The 27,417-nt window shown below is 41.3% G+C and overlaps 1 protein-coding gene across 3 annotated transcripts in view; it reads right to left on the bottom strand.

Moving 5' to 3' along the window:
- The window catches only part of magi3a (membrane associated guanylate kinase, WW and PDZ domain containing 3a), a 97,985-nt gene that overhangs the window by 15,519 nt on the left and 55,049 nt on the right, over positions 1-27,417 (bottom strand). For all 3 annotated transcript variants that reach the window (XM_086067391.1, XM_086067389.1, XM_086067390.1), the window contains exons 2-10: positions 18,875-18,991; positions 16,309-16,428; positions 11,533-11,739; positions 9,894-10,062; positions 9,315-9,394; positions 7,409-7,466; positions 5,488-5,594; positions 2,512-2,709; positions 413-1,003 (exon numbers count right to left, since the gene is read on the bottom strand). In XM_086067391.1, the coding sequence (XP_085923517.1) occupies positions 413-1,003; positions 2,512-2,709; positions 5,488-5,594; positions 7,409-7,466; positions 9,315-9,394; positions 9,894-10,062; positions 11,533-11,739; positions 16,309-16,428; positions 18,875-18,991 (1,647 nt within the window). The remainder of the gene's footprint in view (positions 1-412; positions 1,004-2,511; positions 2,710-5,487; positions 5,595-7,408; positions 7,467-9,314; positions 9,395-9,893; positions 10,063-11,532; positions 11,740-16,308; positions 16,429-18,874; positions 18,992-27,417) is intronic.

The following is a 27,417-nucleotide window of genomic DNA, read 5'->3' as shown; positions in this document are numbered from 1 at the left end:
ATAAAACAAAGTCTCATGTACCATATTTTTCTAACTACACTGTATGTCGCTCTGGAGTATACGCAACTCAACAATATTTATATAGATTTAATGTGTAGTTATATGCAACCAGTAGGTAACACGTTAAACTTGTATTTGAAGTGAAGTTGCTTGGACATGTCACCGATTCTCTCAACTCTGACAATGCTGCTCAACGAGGCGTCTTTATTTCAGGCATGGCAGATTTAGGCTATTTTGAATAGGGACATGTATTTGTCCATTCAAGGATCAAACGCCTGTTGTGAATTTTGCTAATCATTCTCCTCGTGTTGTCCGTGTGATTCATGACATCGTGGGAAGACAAACTAGAAGTGAACTTTGTTGGTGGCCACATTTTGTCCTTTTTCTTTTTTTCGCCACCACGCTAACTCACCTCCTCGGAGCACCAGCACGTTGACCTCACTGCCTACAGGCAAGTCTTTGAGGATGTCCACCACCTGCGAGTGACTCAACGTCTGCGCATTCTGTCTGTTAATCTCTTTGATGACGTCACCCTTCAGCAAACCACGGCACCATTGTGCGTCCAGAATCATCTTCACCTTTTGACCCAGCGGGCAGTCAGCAATGGCAAAGCCGAAACCTCCGGGGCCTTTCAACAAAGACACGCTTATGAGCTCGGGCTGAAGCAGGGTGGCATCTGGGCCCTCCTGGTTGTGGACATGAGGAGGAGGAGGAGGTTGGTGGTGGTGGTGGTGGTGGTGGTGACGTCCCCCGTTAGCCATGGGTGGTACTGCAGCAGTCTGCCTGGGGAGGGTTCCTCCATCCTGAGGCTTGGAAGCGGCGGGAGAAGAGCACGTGTCCTTGGACGCGTCCTCACCACTGCCGGAATCCTCGGGTAGCGGGTAACCACGGCACAGGACCATGTCAACATACTGGTTGATGGGGATGGATTGGAACATCTGCACCACATCGGCATGCGTCTTCCCCAGCACACACGTCCTATTGATGTCAACAATCACGTCACCTGTAAATGCAAATCATGCATGTTTCAATGCTTTTGGAGAATGAGCTATCACAACCACGCCGTTAACAGCCGGTTATAAAAGGAGGTTGGAAGGTTCTGGCTGATGAATAGATCGATGAATAGGTCTGGAGAGGCAGCTAAATTGCTGACCGACACGCTTGTCTCAACCTGCCCACACAATCAATACACTTCCCTGACAAACACAGATCCCATTTTCCTTATCGGAGCAAGTTCTATAGTCCCTGTGGTCCACAATGAACCCCATCAAAAAGAAAGAGCGAAAAGGGAACTCAGGAAGAAAATTAAGATAATGTAACATAATAATGATAATATACTTAACACACAAAGGCTGGCTTGTCATCCTTTAGCTTTTTTGGAAAATTACACAGCTTTGCAGGACTAACACATTTCACACAGATGGCAAAGAGAGCGTTCTGCAGTCCACCCCCGATGTTTGTTTGTGTTTACTGAGGGTACATAAAAGCTGCATTATAAAATGCAAATGCTGATGCCATTAATGGACCAATATAAAAAAAGATGTATTGACGTAGCATTTAACTGTGCTAAAAGCATCTCGCATCAGATACAAATAAATATATTCTTTGAAAAGGAACTAATTGTCAATCAGTTGATTAGTGTGACTGGTAAAGAGATCTGACAGTAGTCACAGTTAGGGTTCCTTTTCAATGATGCGCTCGAATCCCTGAAAGTTTTGAGTAAGACTGGTTTCCATTTTTAACTGGTAGAATGCTGAACACAACCATGGACTTAGACTTCGGCTACCTCGAGCAGCTTTTTTGATATAATCCAAACTCATTGCTTTCAAGAGAAATGGACGTTGAACAGCTTTAAAGGGGAAGTCAACCCCAAAAAAAAAATGTTTTGACAAAAATATGTTCTATGACGCCCAACTAGTCTAAATATGGCATTCTGTTTAATGTGGCATTAGTGGAATATTAGTTAAGCAGCAAAATCCAGCCCTTTTTATCCATCTCAGGGGGCGGCCATTTTGCCACATGCTGTCAACTGAAGATGACATCAATGTTGCTCAGGTCTCAGGTAACCAATCATAGCGCAGCTTCAGAAAACAGGTGAGCCGTGATTGGTCGCTGCCTGAGCCCTGAGCAACTGTGATGTCATCTTCAGTCGACAGCAAGTGGCAAAATGGCCGCCCCCTGAGATGGGTTTTGGATTCATAATTTATATTACATAAATGTAACATTAATCAGAATGTTATGTTTAGACCAGTGAGGTCACATATAACATATTATTGTCAAGAAATGTTTAAGGTTGACTTCCACTTTAAAAGGTTGACTTTCCTCAGTTACTTTTGTATCAGATTATGTAACATCAAACCTCAAAATATCATATAAAAAATATCCTTGAGAGTTTTAGAACAACTAAGTTAGGAGTTGGCACTTGAATGACTCTTGCACCCTTCTTCACCAAGCCGCTAGCCTCTTTGACTTTTCCATGGAGATATTGAAGTGTCATATAGGGACCCTTACCAGAGACAATTTTCTTGTCGTGTGCAGCAGGCCCATCAGGAAGGACATTTTTGACCTGAAGAAACTCGTCAGGACGGTCTCCTCCGATAATGGTGAAGCCGAAGCCCTGAGGGCTTTTTCGAAGTGCAGTCTGATAGATGGAGCCCTGTAGCTGAGACGGGTCTCGCGTGAAGTGTCGCACTCCGTGACCAGGCTCCTCTGTGGCAGGGACAAAGTTAGAAGAAATGCCATTTATAGAAAATTGTGAATGAAGATTTACCCCTTGCAAGTTCATAAATCTCATAAAAGCTGTTAATGTGTTACAAATGCTTCTGGGAATGTGTCAATGTCCCTGTGACATGAAGAAAGTGAACAGCTCAAGAACTGCCATCTGTCTGCACTCGTGCGACAATATCATATCTGACAGCATATTACTTGCAACAAGTAATGCACACACTGGCGCCAAGTTAGGTGTAATTATATTTTTTGCATTCAAAGCATCTCTTCACTGTGTGTAAACCATTGCTAAGTGACAAAAATAAAATGTCAGAGCAATGAAGCTGACACAGTGGTTCTTAATCTTATTGGAGGTACCGAACCGCACCAGTTTCCTGTGCGCATTCACCAGACCCTTTATTGAAAAATAAAATATATATTATTTTTAAAATTCAAAACATATGTATAGACTAGTTCACTGGTGAGCAGGGAGAGTAGCCTTTTCATCAAATCTGGTGCTTTTCGCCCTGAATTCAGCAAGCGTGGTGGTATTGTATTCACCATCTCCATGCAGCTTAAGCTCCTTTAGTTTTGCTAGCTAGCTAGTTAGTTGTGCTGGGCTACAATTGCGCAACCTGGCATTGCAATTAATGCAGTTAGGACTTAGCCTGGAAAGCCGCACCCACTTTCTTGAAAGAGAAAGTGGGTTTGGACAGGCATCCAAAGACAGCGATTCGGCTCCGGCCGAAAACAGGCCGGCCAAACAAATTTGTCTATTTGCCTGACGTTGTCTTTGTGAGCAAGTTTTTCCCGCAATAACGACATAAGTCATTCACTACTGTCTCTAGTCTCTTCGGCTGGATGTTGGATTTTTACTCCGTCTCTGCAGGGGGGGGGGGGACAAAGAAAATACTTCAACGAGTCGCTTTCCTGACGTCACTCCGCTCTTTGCTCATTGGTTTATTCCACTGTCTGTTAGGTCAATTTTGCCCCGCCTCAGAAATGTGACCGATAGGACGGTTGAGCTTGAGTCTGGATTTCCAGGCTAATTAGGACTCTGACTCCCATCACTCAAGTCAACTCTACAGCACTTTAAAACAGCCACCACTGTTTTCTTAAGATGGAACCCAGCAGCTACAATGAAAACAGCAGAGGCCTCAGAATCGAACCCTGTGGAACGCCATACGTTCCCTTATACATGTGAATTCATATTGCACATAGTCGTCCGGCCATTTTCTTTTTTTGCTTGCCATGGTATGGAAGGATTCAAGTAATAAAATCACATGACGTACCATCACAACATTCACTAATCGACTATTAAGTGCACCAATTTCCCCGGCGATGGGCCAAGCACTGTAGTGTGATCACCTGCAGCTAATGATGGCCAAGCGGGTGTGTCATCACCAATCATATGAGTCAGGTGTGTGCCTTGACTCATCGGACCCCTGGGGTTCGATTAAACCCAGGTTAATAACCACTGAGCTAACATTTAGGTGGGAAGACCTGAAAACACCAAAGATAAATAATGCAGCTGTCATATATAAAACATGTTAAAGAGGCACAGAGGGGCTAGTAATAATATGTATGTGTACGCGTCTCCTCTCCTGATTTATTCATGTGTGGTCTGTTAAGATAATGGTGTGCGTGTGTTTGTTTTCATGTGGATTTAATCCACGTTAGCTGTTAGCTCGGACAAACAGAGGCCAATGAAGTGTATCCCCATGAAGTGGAAACGGTTAGAATCACTCACCGATTGAACAACATCCCCGCCCTGTCACACAACGACTGCGTCATTTGCAAAAGATTCTCGAGTGAGGAACAGCACGCTGCAGTTCCGCCCCCGGCCAGCATGCGCGCAACTGAGTGGGCTCAACTGAACTGGAAAGCGAATCAGTTTACGAACCGAATCCGTTCAGCACGTTGAGCGATTAATTAGTTTGAACGAATAGTTTGTGAACAAAACAACACTAAAGGATGTTGTGGTGTGCATGGTACATCCAAATCATGTTTACATAGTGGTAATTAAGCTGTGGGCCACTGAGGGACAGTCTGACGTCTCGGGGGTGAAGTAATTATATAAAATGTCAGACAGGATTGTCAGTGCTATAATTAGGATGGAGAACGGTGCCGGGCTTCTCTCTCGGTTTTGTCTTGATAGGTCAGATTGGCTGTCCTGTCAGGACACTGTTTAGAAGCCACTTCACGCACGTTCACAAGCTCACTGGTTATTATTCATTCTCATTAGCAAGAGCGTAAAGGTGGGGATGGTGTATTGAAGCAGAGGTTGGCAGCACATAAATAAAGGCGGTTTCATCCATAGACTACAGAGAGCCGCGGTCGAAAATACAGCGGCGACTTGAATGCTAATGTCCCTGTGTTTCATGTGCACAGAAAACAGTAAATATTAGCACATGCATATATAACAACACAAAGCAGCCTTCAAGCAAGGCAACAAACGATGAACAGTAGATGTAGAAAATGCAATTCTCTTATCATGAAGTTACTTTTAACTGCTGTGACTCTGATTTAAAAGAGACCTCAGAGCCCTCAGAATTTAATATCTGACTGCCAAAATGAGTTTTGTTGCCCAGTGCAGCTCGGCTACATTATGCAAATTGACTATCATTGCTTCAGAGGGTCGCTGTTTATAAGCAGCCTGTCAACTCCTAAAACCTCTCAGCAGGAGGGACGAGATGCCACAGTACGCAAATGCCAGGGGCGACTTAATTCGATTGCATGTTACAACAACGGTATTTCTGCAGGGTTCCTGAGAGGGCTCACCTGAGGGCGTGTCCGTTGTCGAGGATGCTGCAGAGGGCGTCTCGACGCTGACCTTCCTCTTTGCTTCAAGGACTGGATTCTCAAACTGAGTCTTCTGGTTGATGTGGCTGCAAGAGGCCACACGTAAAATATGTTTTGGCCGATTTGTCCTCATTGAAGCATTGTTTAGCTGACGCGTATAAGCTACATCTATTTTGACAATCAAGTCCTTTTAATGCTGACTTTTCTCGAGCTTTTGACCTTTTGTCGTTTGGAGCAGGAACGAGGAATTTCAAACTGAATTCACCTTTTGACACCCACATTTGAGCTGAAGCTTCTCTTAGAAGTCAGTTTATTGGTCGGTTTAGCTATGAGTCTTAATTAAAAGTAAAAAGGTACTTGCAATTTTGTGATGCAGAGCCAACACAGCGTGAGAAAAAGCACAGCTGAACCTTTCGTGAGTCCGCGCCAAGACAGTTCGCAAACCTAAAATAGTGCATTAATTGATGCAGATTATCTTTGAAAATGTCGTGCTTCCGCCAATTTGTATGCAAAGCAAGCCACTCGTAACCCGAGATTGCGATGTAAATATTAAATTGTAATCTCTCTAGTATATTTAAGTCTACCTGTGTACTCTCTTTTTTTTTTTCATCTAAAAATGTGGTGTTTAGTTTCCAATAATGCCGTCTCCAAAGCTATTCATCACATGACATGTTGAGCTCGTCTCATTTTCAATGTGTGCAATTAATCAAAATTCAATTACAATTTCAATTATTACACTCCAAAATTAAAGACAAAAATAAAAGATTATCAATACTAATTTTGAGCTGTTTAAATGTATATATTTGCACATTTTTAAAAATTTAAAACAACTAATTTAATAAATCTTGTTTGGTCCAAAATAAACGTGCATAATTATAGTGATTCAAAGAAATTTAATTGTCTTAATATTTTTGGGCGTTTAAACATTTTTTTGTTTTGCACCAAAAATACAAATAATCATCCTAATCGTGATTTCAATTATTACCAAATTAATCGTGATGAATATTTTCTTTATAATCGAGCAGCCCTATGTGAAACCCAAATGTTTTCAGTCAACAGTCAAAATAAATTGGTCTCATTGTTGCAATACTTTTGAAGGGATTGTTTTTGCTTGTTATGCCAACTTGTGATTTATTTGCCTCGGCAAATCCACCTCTTTGTAAACAGTCTCACTTGAAAAAAAAGTATCAACTCCACAAAAGCATTATCACCCGAGTGTTATAAAGTGATATACAAGTCAAAAAGGCAACTTTGAAGCTGCACTAAAGTGGCCACCTGCTGACACAAAATGCTTGTGCGTCTTCGTCTTCGGCGAATAAAATTAAAGATGCAACATGCTTTCCCTGTGCGTGACTCACTTACAGTACATTGCCTCCCTCCAAGTGAAGGTCCTCACTGTGCTATCTATTCTTACTCCCTCATCACTGCAACTCATGTTTGGAAAATCATGGGACGTCAAATAAATGGCCAGACAAAGAGGCAGGGAGATGGGAGATGCAGCCTCTCGTTGACCCTCTTGTATAAACAGAGGCGCCGATCCCACCCGCCCCACCCCCCCCACGCCTCTTTGTCCACAGTAATGGGAGCAAAATGAAACATTGAGCTCTATTTGTACTCTTGATCAGAACGGAATCTCCCCTTTGTTTCCCACGCAGGGCCCCAAAACTTGAATTGTCTGTTGTATTAGCTGCTTTTGAGGGGCTGTGGGAAACTGGAGCACAGGGAGCATCCCAGCATCCGATCGCAACGCATCATCCACACTTTGCGCCTTGATGGTGCTAAATAAGTGCTACAGATCGAAGCTGACTGATTGAGTCTATTCACTTTGTCACCTGACACCTCAATCTTCAACTTCCTCTTGCGGGCGCCTCTACCACTCAAACAAGTGCTGGTTACTCACTCGACATAGTAGGTGCCATACTGGGGGTCCTCGATCCTCTCCCAGCCGTAGGGCAACTCTAGGGGGAAGCAAAATGATCACAGGTGAGGACTCCATGGACTTTCGGGTGCTTTTAAAATTCAGCAATATGTTCACCTTGAGGAAAGATTGCCTGTTTTATTTGCTGCGTTTCCAAATGACAGATGAGGTGTGGAGTGATAGGAGAGAGAAAGGCGGAGTTGTTACAGCGAGAAAAATAATAGTCTTTGTTTCAGGAGGTGTGTACGTGAGCATCATTTCAAGTTCCTGCTCCTGTGTTACAAACAAATGCAAGGGAGTCCCTTGGAGAAATTGCCTTGTGTTGGATGGCGTGCTGATGAATGCTCTGTATGTACTTCACAAGCCTTTAGGGGGAGCAGATAGACCTGTGAAAAAAAACACTTGCGCCACTGCTCATTTACTGTCTGCGGTATTGCCCACTCTTCAATAAAGAAAGCAGCCATTGGCTACCCTAAAAGTCCATAGAAGTTGTTAAATGATGGTATCAGCTCATTTGCCCCGTTGGTCATTATGCAAATGAGCAAGTACTACTGTACATGCAGTACAGTAGTACCTTGAATGCCCAACTTACGGTCATTGCTTGGTCGATGTTTTGCTTTGAGATACAAGTGAACTTCAGGTAAACGACCGCACAAGTGGAGTGGGGAAAAAAACAGGCAGTTTTACTTCTATAGCACATTTCATAAACAAGCAAAGACACAACACCAGCAAGCATCAACAAACAACAGTTTTCTCTGCTTTGCAAGCAAAGCAGAGAAAACTAAAGTCGCATACACAATTTACTAAACCAACATATCTTAGCCACTTTAAAAAGCATTCATAGAAAAGCTTAAAAACATTTAAGAGTAAAGAAGTGAATAGCTTTTCTAAGACAAAAGGAAAAAAACTTTGATGAGGTCGAAATCAGACTAGAATTTATCAAAAAGTCAGTCTGAAATTTTTATTTTTTTCAACAATCTTTGTTAAGAAGGGAAGATTTTAAATGGGTCTATAATTTGTGAACAAGGAGACATCCAGCATTCCCTTTTAGGGGTTTAGGAAGCTCACCTGAGAGAAGTGAGCAGTTGATTATTTGGTGTAAATCGATTTGGACAGATTTCACAATCGTTTTTGAAAAAGCCAGATGGTATTGAGACAAGACAGCTAGTGGAAGGTTTCAACTGCTGAACCAAATCTGTTATAGTTTTTGGATCCACTGAATACAATTCTGTCATGGTAATTGAATTATCCCTGGGTGGTTTTAAGTGCTGCATCATTTGCTGGTTTGTGACAATGTTGGACCTGATGTCTTGTACTTATTCACTAAAGTGGCAGGCAAATTCTGGCGCCATTTGTTTTGGGAGATTTGCGAGTTTGTCGACCACAGCAAATAGAGCGTGTGTATTGTTGGGGTTCTTACCAATGATTTCAGAAAGGTGTTGTCTAGCTTTTATTAGCTCTTTGTTGAAATTACAAAGACATTGTCTGCGCAGGTCGAAATGAACTTGGAGTTTAGTTTTTCTCCACTTCCACTGCACTTGTTAGTGCATGCCGTTTGTCTTCCGCACCCCTTTCGAATATTTTCCCAGGCCAAATTTTGTCCGGTCCGTCCCCGACCACCAGGCTTAGCACATTTTCTGGTCTGAAACTCTGAACTTGTAAGTCAAGGTACCACTTTAATTTTAATTGGACAATGTAGAAGAGAGGAATAGATTTGCAAGGAATAATAAAAAAAAGCTGGGACCGACAAAAGGAGGGAAGGGGGGCTGTGGGTTACAATTGCTAGGCGAGAGGGATCTAAATACTCTGTAAATATACTTGCTAAGAAGTCGGCATAAGTGAGCGACTCAATTTGAGGCATGATGAAACCGGAAGAATGATGTCTCACCTCCTTCTTCGCATTTCTCAGGAGCCTTGGCCTTCTTGGCGAGCCGCGGGTCCAGCCAGGTTGTAGTTTTGCTGTTATGGCTGCGCAAAGACAAAATTCGTCTTCAGGCTTTGTCAAGATCATTCAAAAGATAATGAGACGATTAAGCAATTAGCAGCACCATATCACTACCCAAGAGCTATTTCAACAGCTCTTGGAAGCTAAAAACATTTCAAGGCTAATTGAAAATAGATACACATGTACATTTTCAGATCATACAGTGCATTCAGAATGCTGTTATAATCTTGAATGCGAGAATACTAATGGGAACGATGCGGGCCCGTCGGCCCAAAAACATCCACCACAGGGTAAATGAAAGTAAAAAGAACCGCTGAGCCAGCAGATACCTTCACCGGATCGATTGCATGGAATTGCGACCAGAACGGATCTGGCTTATTTGTGACATGAATAAAGATGAATTGGGTGAGCATTTGGACTATGTTTGAGACTAATTGGGCTAAGAGGAGTCAGGCGACTGGTGGGAGTGCATGCGATGGGAGAGCAATTGGACCAAAGCCAGGCAATGTTAAGGCTACTCACTCTATGAAATAGACCATGCCGGTCTCTGTGTAGGCCATTTCCCAGTTCTTTGGCAGGGGCTCCTGACTATCGTCCTGTGCCATGGCACTCCATGCCCGCAGGTCCATGGCCGCAGCTGACTGATTGTAGCTGGGCACAGCCTTCCTCCAATCCGCCTTGTCCTTGTGGTCTGCAGCGGCCCGACATGCCGCCAGGGACACCGGCACAGAGACAGAAAGGGGAAGTGGATGGGAGTAGGGGTACGGGAGGTGGTAGAAAGAGAAGGAGATGGGAGGTGAGAATGTGGAACCATTGGATCTCCTTTGGGCTCCTTGCATAGTGCCCTGCTGCCGCTCAACTTGCTTTGCACACTGGGCGGATGGTTGCATCCCACCAAAAGAGGAAAGGGTAGAGAGAGAGAGAGAGAGAGAGAGAGAGAGAGAGAGAGAGAAGGGGGAGGCAGAGAGAGTACATAGACAAGAGTGTAGCAATTGCCATAGAATTTGCATGTCAGCAGTGATATACTGGGAACTGCCTTCCGGGCAATAGCAGAGCTGACCAACGTTTCAGCCTGGCCCAGAGCACCGCATCCCGACTCGGTTCCTATCATGTGTGAGTGTGGTGGAGTGGTGTGCAGGTTTTCATCTAAGCAGCTTCATCGGGTCATTGATTGCTCTGTTTGCATATCCGCTGGGATTGAATGACAAAGACAAAACATGACAAAAGTGTTTTGCTGCCATTTTTGGCCTCATTTGTACAACAAAGCACACAGGGGTTTCTACGCTACGGATTGTTATTGCAACAATGCAAGAGTTTAAAGGGGAAGTCAACCTCAAATATTTCTTGACAATAATATGTTATCTATATTTGACCTCACTAGTCTAAACATGACATTCTGATTAATATTACATTTGTGGAATATGAGTTATGAAGCAAAATCCAGCCATTTTTATCCATCTCAGGGAGCGGCCATCTTGCCACTTGCTGTCGACTGAAGATGACATCACAGTTGCTCAGGGCTCAGGCAACGACCGATCACAGCTCACCTGTTTTCTGAAGCTGAGCTGTGATTGGCTGTTACCTGAGACCCGAGCAACTGTGATGTCACTTTTAGTCGACAGCAAGTGATAAAATGGTTGCCTTCTGATTTTGATCAAAACTGCTGGATTTTGCTGCTTAACTCAGATTTCACTAACACATTATTAACCAAAATACCTTATTTGGACTAGTGGGGCTGCATAAAACATATTATTGTCAATATTTCTTTTTTTGTTTTTGTTGACTTACCATTTAAGATGCAATGCGTCTCTTCTCCATCTTTTGTTGCAAAAGGTTCAACTTTACCTTCCTCAGCGCCCACGGCTACTCTGCTGATGTGTATCTTGCAAAATGGGATGATCTGCTACATGCTCAATTGCCTTTTCAAACGTGTCCCTCCCCTGCTTCTGCCAGCAGGTCTCCGTATAGCAAGCCTTCTCATATGGATGTATAATCTAGACAGGGCAGTAAAGGACTAGCAATTTCCTATTTATTTGATCGGGTGTGTCATTATCTGCTGCACGTTTTTACACATCAACATCAAGTCCTCCAAGCCACACACTGTACGATTGCTCGCTATTATTGTGAGGGGAAATAAAAGCTGCCTTTGTGTTGGTCTCACCATTTTGACCATTGACCATAGGAGGCCTCTCCTCATCATCCTCCTCCTCAGGGGCTGCGCTGTCCTTCCGGTCCATCTTGCTGACTGAGGTTGTGCGCTTTCGTTGGATTTCGCTGTCAAATTCCTCATCAAACAAAACCTGGTCCACCAAGTCCGGCTGGACAGGGCTCGGCTCGGCAGGCGGTTTCGGCGTTCCATAGTAGTTACCTGGGGGAAAAAAAAAGAAAAAGTAGCACATTTGAATTATAAATCCGCAAAACTGTCACGCAGCAGATTATCCTGTCTAAAATGAAAAGTCTCGTTGTCATCAATGAGTCACAGCTCTTGCATTTTTACCATCCCACTACAATTGCAAGCTCAGGATGATGGTAGACTGTAGGACCGTTTTCCTTTCGCTTTTTAACAAAAAATAAAATACAATTGCCATTTATTTGCCAAGTTTGTATAGGCATCTGCTGTTCCAAATTCTCAACATTGATATTGAAATGTGCTGCATACTTTCCAGTAACTACGAAATAATATATTGTCACTCAAAGTCGTCATAAAAGTCAATGATTTGATATGAAATGTGCATTTTGGTCTTTCCATAGCTACGAGTTGCAAGATATCACTTCACGTTATGTAAATGTTAGCCTGTTATAATGCTATCCAACTCAGTAAAGAGCAATGAAGAGATACACTGTTTATTAAAAATAAAGTTGTGAAAGCAAGAGATCTCCCCTTCAAGTCTGTCAGCCTTTTCTGTCATGTTGGCGCCCAAGGCAGTGCAGCGCTAACTGCACAGAGCGAGTGTGCACAGTGCAGCAAGAGCACCACTCATTTTCATCCTTCCTCAAATACACCATTGGAGAGGTCTGACCCGCTAAGATGAGGACACAGAAAGATAGGAGGGGATACTAAGCTACGTTCAAGGAGCTATTTGCTGTACTGTAAATGTGAAATGAAAACCAGAAGGGGCATCCACTCACAAGTATTCGCTTTTGAATGTGTCATACTTGAACAGGGAGTGATGAAGGCAATACAATTTTTTTTTTTTATTTATCATTCATGATGGTACTATTTCATCATGGTCACCAAGAGAAGGTACATGAGGACTCCAAGGAGATGCGGGACTGTGACTGCTGCAAGATGGATGCTGCGCTAATGTTGCTGAGCTCATTAGTCACAATGCAAATGGTAGCTTAAGGAGATCTTTGCCGTTTCTGGATCAGTCTAAAACCATGCCAACCTCAAAAAAGGGGAACTAACGGGTCTTGGCTTGTTGTTTCTACTGATTTAATGAGTGTACTGTGTCTTGGAGGAGGAATCGGTGTTTTTAGAAGCTTTGTGTAATTAGCTTGAATCCCCACTAGACTCCTTGTTTACTTTTACTTCTTCTTAATTCAAATATTAAAAGCTAACCATGTAAAGGAAAGAGTGCTCTCTAGGCCTCTACTGACAGTTTTGTTAGTGGAGCGCACCTCCTAGTAAGGCAAAATAATGCATGTTTTATACAATATCAGCGGTATGATATACGAGTCACATGACTTGACCCCATTCCAATTTCCAGTTGCCAATTTAAAGCAGAAGTCAAGTCAAACATTTTCTTAATAATATGTTCTATGCACCTCCACTAGTATAAACAATAAATAATATTGCATTTGTGGAATATAAATTAAGCAGCAAAATCCACCCATTTTTCTCCATCTCCGGGGGCGGCCATTTTGCCACTTGTTGTCAACTGAAAATGACATCATAGTGCTTAAGGGTGGCCAGGATGGACAATACAGACATCCAATACATCAGTAGTGGGCAAACTCGGTCCTCGAGGGCCGGTGTCCTGCAGGTATTGGATGTTTCCCTGCTCCAACGCAGCTGATTCCAATCAACAGGATAGATATCAGGCTTATGCAGAGCTTGCTAATGAGCTGATCATGTATCAGCTGTGTTGGAGAAGGGAAATATCCAAAACCTGCAGGACTACGGCCCTCGAGGACCGAGTGTGCCCACCCCTGCCCTACATGGTGGCCAGAAATTTTTTGAAATTTTTGTGTGGCCAATAAATTTGCCTTTTTTTTAAATTATTATTCTTGTATACTTTTTATTGCTGACAAACATCAGTTATACACTTCTGCCCATTTACTGCATCAGCAATACGATGATAGTGGAAATGTAAATATTTACTCTGCAAGGTAATTTGTGATTCCTGTGTGTCCCTAAATTTTCCACTTGGGCCCCTAAAATTCCAGGTTAAGGGCCAGGGGGAAAAGTTAGTTTGGAGCCCTGGTAGACCACCTTCCAATTATGAGAAGAAGAAAAAACAGGAAATATACTGTATTGTGCATTGCCATTCAGTCAAAGAAAAATACAGGGATACTTGACTGACAGGTGATCAGTGGGATATCGAGTCCAGCATAGATGGATGGGAAATCCAGATGCATGAAATTTCTACCCCCCCCCCCCCCCACAAATTTTTTTCCAAAACATCTCTCACAACTTCAAGGCAATAAAGTATCTCACAATTTGGAAACTAGCACATGGAAACCTGAAGCAACACAATTTAAAACACTGATAACATAAATCATTATAAATCAGCAAATGGCAGTGTTTCAGCCACAAGTAAAATTGTGCTCTCAGAAGAGATTTATCATTGGCCTTCCCGATTAACCTCTCCAAACACATTTGCGTTGATCTCCGTGCCAGCCACAGTCAGAGACCCTCATTAATCATTGAAGGATGGAGCTCCACTCTCTGGGGCAGTGCCCAGTGTGCCCAGGCTGTGATTGTGATTGCCACAGCCTGAGGCATGTGAAGCCAATCTTGCTTTCTGTGCGTTGCCACAGAGCTGTTGCGCCGTTTGGCATGCGCGGCAGCTGCGGCCCCGCTTCAGTTACCTATTCCAACCCTGCATTCCTCTGTTCCCCACCGGGGAGCATTTGGGGACATTCTCATTAGCAATACTACACTTTACTTTCTTTTTTATTTGTCACTTGTAAAGAGAAAGCATTTTGTTGTCTCTAAGTTGTTAGCACTTGCCAGCACAGCACCCCCCGTACCCTCCCAACTCTGTGACTTTTGGCACGCTGCCCTATTTCTATCTAATGAACAGCAATGTCACTTCGCCTCATGACTCTGCAAAGCCTGTAAACACAAACACTGGTCCTATTTAGAAACATTTGTGGGCTTTGTGGTGCAGCAAAACAGCGGGGGTAGAAAATTACATTTCTAGTAAAGTTCACGAGTGTCAGGGGGAGGATGATTTTTTTTCGTTTTGTATTAATAAAAAGGATTTTAACATCTTTATTCTCTGTCCAATCGTCCCTTGACAGACACACAAGTATGGACTATAACTGTTAAGTAGTCTATCTATCAATGTTGCCTCTGCCATTTAATAAATGTAATATCTCCACTGCATCATTATAGTAGCTCATTTGCCCATGATGTATCCAAAAACTCCAGTCTACATCTTTAAATGTCGACCTTTATAATCATATCTTTATAATCATATTTCGTGGGCCCTTTTGAATAATTAACATAAGCCATGACAATTTTATATTTAAGTACGGTGCAAACCAATTACTGAAGGATATTTGTATTTTTCGTTTACAGTCCAATTGTGGAAATCAAATAATGGTAAAAGGAAACCAAAAAAAAGATAATGTGTGTGTGTGTGTGTACAGGATGTTTTTAAGTGATCATTTTGAAGGCTATTTAAGTAATTATATTCTGTAGTTCTGGCCTCAATGAGAAAGAAAGATTTGTGTTTATGTTCCTACAGCTGCAACATTTATGTTACTAACCATAGCCAGTGTGGATTTTTGATGAAAAGGAAAATATCTGTTTCACCTGAAGGAAGCTAATCCATTTAAGTGCTACCTCTATCGTGAATAATTCACATAAGTCATGGTCAATTTGATTTATCCATCGATCCATTATCTGAACCACTTATCCTCACTAGGGTCGGGGGTGGGGGTGTTGGAGCCTAACCCAGCTGTCATTGGGCGAGAGGCGGGTTGCACCCTAAATTAGTTGACAGCCAATCACACAATTCGATTTATAGAACACAGTTTTCACAACTTTTTTTTTCCAAATTGCCATATAATACATGTTCACAGCAAAGGTAAGTTTGATCTCAAAAGGGAATCAACATGAGCAAATTGCAGGGGGAAAAATGTGTGTGCGTATGAAAAATCAAGAATCCCGTCACACTTGTAATTTTTTAATGAGACGTTGTTTTTGTTGGGTTTTTTGGGGGGGGGGGGCACCACACCTACCACATGCAGTTGAACCACTGCTCACCCAGCACAAAACAGCAACCCACTCCTGCAGACATGAGTATGGCTTTGCGTTACCATGACGGCCAGGGGACGGCATCAGAATTTTACAATAGATTAAAAAAGTGACCTGGCTGAGCACCCATGAAGACTATTTTCACTTGTTGGGGTGGCACTTCATCACCAAGTCATTGAATTCCATTTTTTAGCGTGCAGTTCATTGCATTGAGCGGGCACATCATCAAAATATTTTTCCTTTTTTTTTCTCGATCAAAAATGCGCCACTATATTCTGGACCAAAAATAAAAATAAAAATCTAACAACTACAAAAGGGCAAACAAAGACAAGAATGTGCATTTTAAGGAAAAATACATAATATAATTCTGAATTCTTGTCAAATAAAAAGCCAATCTGGATAGGATTAATGAGACATTTTACCAGGTTTAAATATTCATTTAAAAAGTAAAGTCACAATCCCTCAAAACAAACTCATTGTGAAATGTGTGCTATGTTTGACAAATACCATCATAGGTTCCACTCTCAAGCAGCAGTCCACATTCCTCCAGGTTACGGAACTCTTCCACATTGATGAAGTTGTAGTCCACTCCAGGAACTTCACCCTCTCTGGGCTGCCGAGTGGTGCCTGCCAACAAGGGCACACTTTAGGAGAACCAAACTAGTGGAGAGCCTTCGAATCCAACACTTGACTACAGGCATGTGACGTCCACCAGGCGTAAAGGTTGAGTTGGGAGAGTACAGAAAATAACCTGTCAGAGAACCACTTAAAAAAAAAAAAGCTGTGTGCTTTTTCAATAAATGCTAATGTATAACCCAAATTAGACAATATATCAAGAGTGTCTTTAAAATATAACGTGTCAAAAAGTGTTGACTTTTTCAAAACCAAAATACTACTTTTCCTGTCTAAGGGGAAATGAAGATCCAAAAGCATTCAGGAAGATTTATTCCCACTTGTCATAAAGTTCTGGGTAGTTAAAAAAAAAAAAATCCATGACAGCGAATGCCAGCGGCTGTTTATATGATACAACGTTGACGCAATTGTTTAAAGGTAAAAATGGCTCCCTTTTCTCCACTTTAAATCGACACCTCCAAATAACTTCCTCAATCTAAAACACAAGGTGATGCTTCTGCTCCCGGGCCTGAACATCCCTGCAGTTACTCTCATAAAAATATCAATGCTCTCAAACCGCTGCCTCTCATTAAGAAAGTAACATGTTTTGCCTTGATGATGTTCTCATCTTGGAGGTGCTGGAAACACATTGTTATGGAAAATACTTCACGCTTTTTAACGCGCCAACTCTGCTTAGCATCATTTCAGCTGTAATCGGGGCTTTTATAGAGCCTCAGCCGAGTCGCTCTGCTATCTGGCTGCTTTGCACACATGGGGGAATTTAACTTTGCATTTAATGTCCCCATTCTTCATTTTCTTTCTGCGTAAACATCCATCCTGATGCCGCTGTGGGCCATCACTTCACTCAGTTTTGCTAACGGGACGATGGTTTATTCTGGCTGACAGCAATGAGGAGAGGTGATCAGAACTACAAAAGAGGACATTTTTCATCTCAGTTCAACTAACTCGGTAAACCTGAAGATGAATCGGTTTTATTCGTCATCATATAATCGTGACCAATTTATTATCCAGGGCCTTGCATGCATATTTTATTATGTTATGGTTAAAGATTTGGGTAATGAGGGCAATGATTTATCCTAGGAGAGGAGTTGCTACAGACTCACTTTTATGCTACCTGGTCGCAAGTATTTAGCTCATTTGTACAAAAGTATGCTTTGTTTATTCTATTTCAGTGATACAAGTGGTACTTTTTATCTTTTAAAACAAGATTGAGCAAAAGTGTTATTTTTGGCACTTCATAAATCTCAGTGTTTAGTTGATTTATTTATTTGTATGAAATGTGCTACGCTACATTTATGATTCCAGAAGTATTTTATTCAAGAATTCTAGAGGGGAAAAGTATGAGGTTTCTTTTTTTGATAACAATACCAACAAAACATGTTTGAAGTTTTCCCTGTCATTTATACTTAATGTTTTCGTTAAGAAGTTATTTAAAAAAAATAATAATAATCTGCATTGACAGGTTAGAAGTCTGGGTGACATCCTTGACTATCCTTCCAATCCCATATATATAACATGACCTGCTCCGCCTACTTCCACCTATGTAACCTCAACCGCCTTCATCCCTCCTTGACCTTCTCACACTGTCGCCATCCTTGTCCACACTCTCGTCACCTGCTGGCTGAATTATTGCAACTCTATAAACATCAATTGCTCCAGAATTCATTCCAAGTCACAACTAAAAACACATTTGTTTTAAACTGCCTATTCAACCTAATGTTGTTTTTAATTAATTTATTTTATTGTTTTTTTGAATGAGTGTTTTTTTACATAATGCCATATCTTGTACATTTAGTGTCAAGAAAAGGGCATTTAAATAAAATGTATTATCATCATCATCATCATCGCTGCTAAAAATATGAGCTTCAAGCTGAGACATTATTCCTACATTTCCTCTATTTCTCTTTGCTTTGTATCTCCCAGTGAGACATGTAGTGTTGATTCCACACCCATGATGGATATACAGTATAAAAGGTGAGATGTGGCTGGCACTGAGAACGGATCTTGGGATTTTGCCAAGACGTGATGGATTACCTGGTGGCCCCCGGACCACTGGCTCCCGTCATCTTTATAAGAGCCAAGCACAACATTTAATAAGGCTTCAGGATGTCTGGTGAAGTCGAAAGTCACGCTTCTACAACCTTTCGCCATGCTCCTTAGGCTCATGCTAGTGTCGACTAGCAGGCTGGACTACTGGAGCCAGACAGACGGCTACAATTCATTTGAAGCAAAATCAAGTTACCGCCTAGGGCAAGACTTTGCTTTTTGATATCTGTTTTTTGCTGGATGTTGACATATTAGAATGTTACATTGCCAACGAGATAAGAAAACACTAAATTGTATCAGATTTATATGCCACTCTTATTCGAGATGGCTAAAATGGCAATCGTCTTCATCATCATTAAAAGGTGACATTAGCGTTGATTTCTCTACTACTCACAGGGAATGGTGCGCAGGTACAAGTTGTCCCTGATCACCTGCTGAAGTTTGTGATCCAGGGACCCCTTCTGGAACTGCAGACTGAGGTAGTGATGCAAATCGGCATTTAGCACCTTACCTAGGAGAAGGAGATCATATTTCAGTACAGCAAATACACGACACTTTTACTGAGGTAGAATAACAAAATATTTTGAATGTTTGTGACTGGGAAAGATATTACTAGGTTTACATACACACACACACGCACACACAAGTGTATGTATACACCGACCAGTCACAAGCTTATGACCCCTTGCACAATATAATGATACCTAATACAAGAGCTGGATCAAACAATCTGCATTTACAAAGATAATAATGCTCAGGTTTTGATAGACACTGTCAGAGAGCTACAAATTAATTTATACATTATACTGATAGCTTTTGATTCATGTAACTGAAATTACCCACAAGATCTCATTTTGTTGTACAGTTCCACGCCACTGTAAACTATAGCCACAGTCATGAATGATTTAATTACCTCAAGTGATGAAAATATTGCGTAAAACTTGTGTAACTCTGTAATCGGAAACGAGTGAACGGACGAGAAATCACAACGGGCGCGGTGGACACAAACCTAATTTCAAACGGAATTTCTGTAACCTAACCCATGTAATCACTTCAACATAGTCAACCGCTGCCACCATAAAACTCATCAAACTTGTAATCAGATATGATTACCACTTGGCATGCACAAAATTAAGAAAGAAAGACAACCAATTCAGTGACTCTACTGAGAAAGCTAAAACATCTTTTTTAGAAGCTTCCATTTCAGCTGGAAGAACTGCAAACCACATTTGGTACAGTGGAAGAAAAACAGTGAACAACAATCAAGGGTGTCATTTATGAAGAAACAATCGTTACTCAACATTTGTCTGTTGAAAGATGCTTGCTGGCTGTGTTGCAGCCATGAGCAACTCATATTTCATCTGGACTTTTAAACAACTGGTGTGCGTTCTTCACTCAAACAATCTAGTAGCTGCGGTATAGCTGGGCCAATAGGCGCACAGCTCACTGTTACGCAACTCTTTGGACTTTTTACCAGAACAATGCGAGTGAGGAATTTAGGTCAGGGGAATATAAGCTGGGTCTCAATGCACGCTGCACGTCAGAAGCCACAAGCCTGCGGTTTGCGTTCCCAGAAGCAGAACAATGTGGAAGAAATTCAAACTAAAAACCGAACAATAAAAACAATGTGACTTATGTTTTAGTTTTCCTGTCCAACATGGTCTCCCCAGGAAAAGGAAATAAAACCAGAAAGGATCAGATGGAATCAGACATGACAATTGAGCTCACTAATTGCCGCCACGGGATTGCGGAGACATAGGGTGGACAATATCAATCTCTCAATCGCAAACGCATGCAAATCAGCTCCCCTGTCTGAAGCCGACGCCAACTCCAGTGCACAGAACAGGGCCGTCTTTGTGGCCCGCCTGTCAGCTTGTGTTAGTGTGCTACATCATATCTCCACAGACAGAGAGGGGTAGAGAAAAAGAGAGGGAGCGGTACCTCTGAGCTTACATGGCGGCAGCAGCATCGCTGGCCTGCCAGGGTCATACTTTCAAGCATGTGGGACACAATAGAAATCTTTGTGCCTTGTCATTTGGCTATTAAGACAAATACTGGTGGGTGTGAGGGGTGCAATTTAGGGATGTCGAATCATTAAACATAGGGAGGGGGCAGGAATGAGGGCTTTTGTTGGCAGACAGGAGTAACGGTGATACGTGGCAGCGTACGATAGAAACATAGCCTGTCCCAATCCTCCTCTCATCATTATTCTATCGCTTCATCTCTCATCTTCGGCCTTCTCACTGCAGATTTTTATCACCCCGGGTGGATCCCCGTGAGACTGCTCGCACCTCTGTTTGAGATCACTTTCTCAGAAATGACTACCAACTGAAAATCACCTCTCTTTCTCCTCAACCCACCCCCCACCCCCCCCTACAGATCTTGCCTTTTAACATTTTGAGTTTCCCATCTCTTTCCTAAGTTTCCATTTTTAAGTCGTGCAGGAATCAAGTTAGTGGTGGTTAATGATGATGATGATGCGCTTCAATTATTCTATACTAGGTTTCCAAAATGTGTAGGTGTGTGTGTGTTATGATTACATATACTGATGGATTATTTACACCAGGGGTGCTCAAGTTTGGTCCTCAAGAGCCCCTATCCAGCCTGTTTTCCATGTTTCTCTCCACTAACACACCTGATTCATGAAAAGCTTGCTGATTAGCTGGTCATTAGATTCAGCTGTGCTGCAGGAGGGAAACCTGGAAAACAGGCTGGATAGGGGATCTCGAGGACCGAACTTGAGCACCCCTGATATGCACTGTATAAATTGTATATAGGCAAGGCATATAGCAAATTTAAACTATTGCTGCCCTCATGAGGATACTGGTGTAAGCTCATGTAAACTTTCTTGCAGAAAAACAACAGACGAGTGAGGTAAAAACTAACAACATGTACTGTATGTACTGATTTGAGCAATAATTTCAGCTGCCTCAAGCATCTCAAATCAGATATTCAAAAGATACAGGGTTTCATCAGTGTCTTTGAAATGGCTCCAGTTTTTGAGGTAAACATTTGACAATTATTTGATTGATATTTAGCGCGCTTTAACAGTTTACGAAATGTACTTTCATCGCTACTAAAAGTCGTGTTTGTGCATTGACGTCACCCGTTTTTCATTTGTTTACTATACTGAATTTTTTTGCTTGATTTTCACATGAAACATGATTTGCATGTAGAAGGGTCTCTGCAATACCGGTTGCTGTCTTTCACGATATTGCATCAAAAATGAAAGAACACTGTAAAGACATACTTGAAAAGAAAGATACAGCCTCATACAAGTTATGGTATAAAGAGAAGACCAATGTCATTGCTTGCATGTTGTTAACGCTTTTTTTTTTGACACAAATATGGACCATTTCAAAAATTAAAGCCAATTTGAAAAAAAGAAGAAGTAATTTTCATATTCAGCAACAGCGAAACACGACAAAAACCGTTGAAACTTTCATGGCACCAAAATGTGTGTTGACCAGTTTACAACAGCAACGACACCAACAATTGCTTGAAATTTTCAATTAATATTATGAAAGTGCAAGGTCAGACCCACAAGGAATCATGCCCTTTTGTGTGGTAATCATTAATCAATTCAAAATCCTAAAGCAACAGGATCAACTCTGTCATGGAAAAATTAGTTTAATTAATCGTCATGGCAAACACAGTGGAGAGGTCAGTCATCACAAATACATGCTCATTCTGTAAATTGGTTAAATATTGACTACTGCTGGGCGACCAATAAAAGTGTTAGATTTTTCCCAGGGTAATGATTGAATGAATGATGAGTCGGTCGGGCAATTTGAGCACATTCCCTTACTTTAAGTGCACTTTAACATGAACACCACACAAACGCAGCTTAACTCATTCACTGCCATTGACGGCTATAAACGTCAACTATTTCTATTAGTTTATTTTTTTTCCACTTTTGTTAAAAAGAGCATGAAAACTTTTTATTTTTTTATTGTACATTTAGAACAGATATAAAATTTGTGATTAATCATGAGTTAACTAGTGAAGTCATGCGATTAATTAGAATTAAAATTGTAATCGCCTGATGCCCCTAATTTGTAATAATCTTTTTATTTTCTTTAAATCGTGCCAGGCGATTACAATTTTTGATGGTAATTAACTGCATGACTTCAATAGTTAACTCACGATTAATCACAAATTTTGTCTGTTCTAAAGGTACAATACATTTTTTTCTGGGTTTTCATACTCTTATTAGCAAAAGTGGAGAAAATGTTAAACTAATAGAAATAGTTCAAATGATTTTTTTACGTCTATAGCCGTCAATGGCAGTGAATGAGTAAATATGTAAGCCAACTTCCATGTCAAATGTCTGGCTATGGCAAATCATCTGTATATTTTTTCAAACGGAAATGAAGATGACAACCTTAGCAAAGCAGCACGTCCACTGCTGAGCAACAGGCACAAGTACAGCATTGCTCCAGAAGAACTCCCATAATAAAAATAATAATAATAATAAATAAAAAAACAAAGTTCAATATAGATACACAAACTGAATAATTCATGTGCAAGAACTACGTAATGAAAGAATAATGCAGTCTACGTTACTGCAAAGACAAAAGCTTTCCCCTCAGTGACAGAGGAAGCAGCAAAGCCGACAGCAGTGGGTGTCTAATCAGGCTTTCCTTTCATGCTGGCACCTGTGGTAACGAGAATGCTTCTGCCATCTGCAAATTACCTCCTTGTTAGGCGTATTTGACAACTCAGGGCTGCAGAAAATGTATTTTCATTCCATCTCTGGAGTACACAGCAAAGAATCAGTTCATTGAAATTGAAAGGACGCTCCATTTCATCACTTTTTCTTAAAATTGTGAGAAACAAATTACATCGACAAAGTGGCACAGCTCCCTGCACCTTAAACGTTAACGAGCTCAACTGTTCCCAGAACATTTTCGGGCTTGTACTTTGTTTGCTTTGGTCCACAATTTGACGTTATGATGACTTCATGAGTTTTGAGGCACTTGATCAATGCATGGGGTGACACTCGCTGTACATAAGATGGTCCCTGGTTCATATTTTTACTTGTATCATTCAATTTTTCCCGAGAGAGGTAAAGAAGAGAGCACATGCGGGATGGAGGAGGTGGACGAAAGTGTCAGGTGCGATGTGTGACAGAAGGGAGTAGGCCAAAGTGAAAGGAAAGGATCATAAAACGGAAGTAAGGCCAGCCATGTTGTAAGTCTTGAATATTGAACACTAAACAGACGACAGGTCGAAGATGTTGAGATTCTCTTCATGGGCGACGAGGATGATGGACAGGTTGAGGAATGAGCTCATCAGACTGGAATGTTTGGAGGCAAAGCAAAGAGAAGCCAGATTGAGATGCTTTGTGTGCAGAGGAGGGACACTGGATATATTGGAAATAGAGCCGCAAGGTAGGAGGCAAAGAGAGAGACCAAAGAGGAGATTTATGAATATGGTGAGGAAGGACTTGCAGTTTCGTTTCGTCTCATCTATACAAATGAAATTCTCTCAAAACTTTTGTGGCTTGTTTCATTAGTTTCAGTTGATGTCTGTCACAATTTTGGGTTTTTACGTATGTACGTATGAACATAGTCTCAGTCACCTGGACTGACTACAGCTTCCCTATGAACAGGAAAACAACGAGAAGGCAATTTAACTATTTTGATTTTCTTCAATTAATTGATTCATTGTTATGGTTGCAACATTATTTTTCATAGTCTCAGTCAATTTCTCGGAATGCTTTTTAAACGAAAGTGTCTTTTGGAATATAACGCCGGAGAAGTTAAGAAGCAATAACCATCTATGCTAATGTCACCTTTTTCTAGCTAGCAAACTAGTTGAGACTGAATCAGTAGCACTTCTGCAAGCTGTAGCCAAGTAGCACTCCATCATCCTGCTTTAACTGCTTCCAAGGCATTCATGATTAACAATGAATAGTGCACACTCAGCAAATCAATGTGTTTCATTTCCATGACTCGCAATTTTAGTGTACAGATCTTTATAGGTTGAAGTTGCTTTCATAACAGCCAATTATTTCGGTGTTCTCAAAGACAAACACCAGTGACAATTTTAAATGGAGGCTAGATTTTTGATAAACATGTTTATAGCAAAACAATAATATTACAATACTGTGTGGAGCTTGCCTGACCTTATGGTTGCTCTGTGTAGCCCTGGCTGAGCTGAGATAATTGAACACAGTGGGCTTTCTGTGCTTTGCACACGGTCCTAATTGTGCTGTTAACCTATTGTCAATATGCCTGTCAGCTGAACAGTTGGCCTCCCCCAAAGCCCTCGACATTACATACTCACTCTGCCTGTTGCCTGACTACTCTCTGTGACTGCTAACTACGATGAACATACAGTAGGTAGATGCAACACGGCCATTTTGAACGGTGTGCCTTTGGACTGTAACGTTGTACATAATGGACAATTACGACAAGGGAGCTGGGAATATAATTTCACAGGGCTTTGGGCTTTCACATTTTTTTTTTAAATTCTGATTTCTTGTATTGATAGCACACGTATTGGCACTGACAAGTAAATCTCGTGCAAATCGGTTGAGAAATCAGTAAGTTATGACTGAATTTTCTGTGCTTTGATAGGAATGTTGTGCCTTCCAACAAAGCCTCCACAACGGCAGATCGGTTAGTTACTGGTTTCACTCAGGTTATTGGCTCCTTGGCTTGCAGCTTTTGGGCAACCAATCAAGTGAAGTGATTGTATCACAGCATGCAACACTTGAGAGACTTGACCTGTTTTGGAGAGGCATCATCTTTAATCCTATTGTGACTTGGGCAAAGATGCAATAAACGAACAAAATGAAATGACATGTACTGTAAATGATGGTTATCCTGTGGTCAGCATGATGAGGTTGACCTTCCACTGCTGCTCTTAGGATTTGGTACTGAGGGCCCGATTTAGCAAGATACCAATTAGAGGGCACTAAATACTAGGGGTGTGCCCAAAAAATCCACTCTCATAAGAATCGCGATTCTCATTTAGTATGATTCAGAATCGATTTTAAATGTCTCAAAATCGACTTTTTAAAATTATTTTATACCATCTTGCCTTTGTCTGTCGTGTGCGCCTTTATTTGGAGCGCTGTTTGTGTTGTACCCGATTTGGCCACTTGGGGGCAGTGTGGTTCCACGCGGTCTAATACACTGTTAAGTTGTAGCCACAGAGAGTAGAAGGAAAAAGTCACGATCAAGTTATTCCAATAAAAGTTGTTTTTTGGCAGTGTGGAGACGTTCTTTTGAGTGATAAAAGTGCCGCCAGTAGCGTGCTAATTAGCATTAGCGAGTCAGAATGAAGTAGATCATTACCATTCCTTGCACATCCATAGATTGAAGCAAAAAATCATTGTCAATCAAATCACTTTGAATCAAAAATCGATTCCGAATCGAATCGCAGGCCCAAAAATCGGAATCGAATCGAATCGTGAGACATTCAAAGATTCCCACCCTTACTAAATAGCATGCTCAATGTGTAAGATTCATTGCGCGGATTGTTCATGTGTGTGATTTACTAAGATTGCAATTTTTTTTTGGTAAATATCCCAATTAGCAGATGTTAAATTCCGTGTTTATTCACTCTAATGCAGTGTTATCCAAAATATGTCCCAAGGGCAATTTGTGGCCCGCCATTCATTTTTAAGTGGCCCGCAACATATATTACAAAAATAACATTTGCTACAAAATATAACGTTTTTCTACTGTAGAGGTTTTTTTTTTAGGGGTGCACCGATCGATCGGCCTGCCGATTAATCGGCCCCGATTTCCTTAATTTTGGAAGATCGGTGATTGGCTGATCCCTTAAAAATAAACGGATCTTTCCACCAATCTCATCTCCCTCCTCAGCGGTCTGAAAAAGTCAGCCACTGTCCTGTTCTGCTGAGATGACTAATAGGATTTTCATTTTTCTTTGAGAGAACTACTTCATGTGCAGTTAAAACAACCCATTTGTATTATTTCACCGATATTGTTCAATGTTTTCCAATCAAACAAGATTGGAACACTGAAGGTATATGTTGCCTATAATGAAAAAAAAAATTAGTATCGGCAAAAATTGGGATCGGTGCACCCCTAGTTTTTTTATATACTAAGATGCAAATTAACTATTTACAATCAAACAGGGAACAACACTGATGTATTTTAATTCAGCCATCTATGCAAATGTAAAGGTATCCAGTGACATTATGGGTCTATTGAGAGCTATCTTATGTTTAACACATTGTGTTAGTTGTCTGGAACAAGTGTGGTCTTCCTGAGGCCGCCTGTATTGAAACACCTTGGAGGCATTCTGCAAAGATAAAGTTGTTTGAAGCCCAATGACCCACTGGTTTGGAAAAAATGATAACTGTAGCCTGTTAAAAATGATTTAACTGTCCTTCTAACAATGGGTATCTTGTCGAAGGCGTGTTAAGCGGGCCGAAGGGTTAGCTAGCGCAGGTGTAACTCTTAAAAATGTCTTATCCACAAAATTTACGATCAGGCAGCTGCACGTGAGCTGGCTAGCTCTGTCGGTCCATGGACGCGGCAAGCTCAGTTGAGCGAAGTTTCCCGTGCCCCCAAATTGGTCACAAAATAATAATACAGCACAAAAGTTAACTGTAATCCTGTGGCGCACTCAAGTGGCCGAAAGAAATCCATATGTATAATTATGCTGATAAGTAGGGGTGGACTATATTTTGGAACAGCCAATAAAGTTAGTTATCGTTAGGGATATGGAGAAACCGATGCTTTCCGAAACAATTGCCCTAAAACAATGCATTGCTTTGAGGCAATTGACACACTGCAAGAGCTCCATCTGCTGGTCAAACCTGTGCGCATGGAATTTTTTTTAGAATCGCCGTTTACAAAGCTTGCTATCATGCATGCCTCAGCATTTCATAAGTTCAATAAAGTTTCAGTTGATGTTCTCTATCTTTTTCAACTGTGGGATTGTGTCGTCCTT

Source organism: Leptonotus elevatus, chromosome 2 (genome assembly GCF_054856555.1).
Source record: "Leptonotus elevatus isolate MCC_2025b chromosome 2, RoL_Lele_1.0, whole genome shotgun sequence".
NCBI classification, from domain to species: domain Eukaryota; kingdom Metazoa; phylum Chordata; class Actinopteri; order Syngnathiformes; family Syngnathidae; genus Leptonotus; species Leptonotus elevatus.
This window is presented reverse-complemented; position numbering and strand designations above follow the sequence as displayed.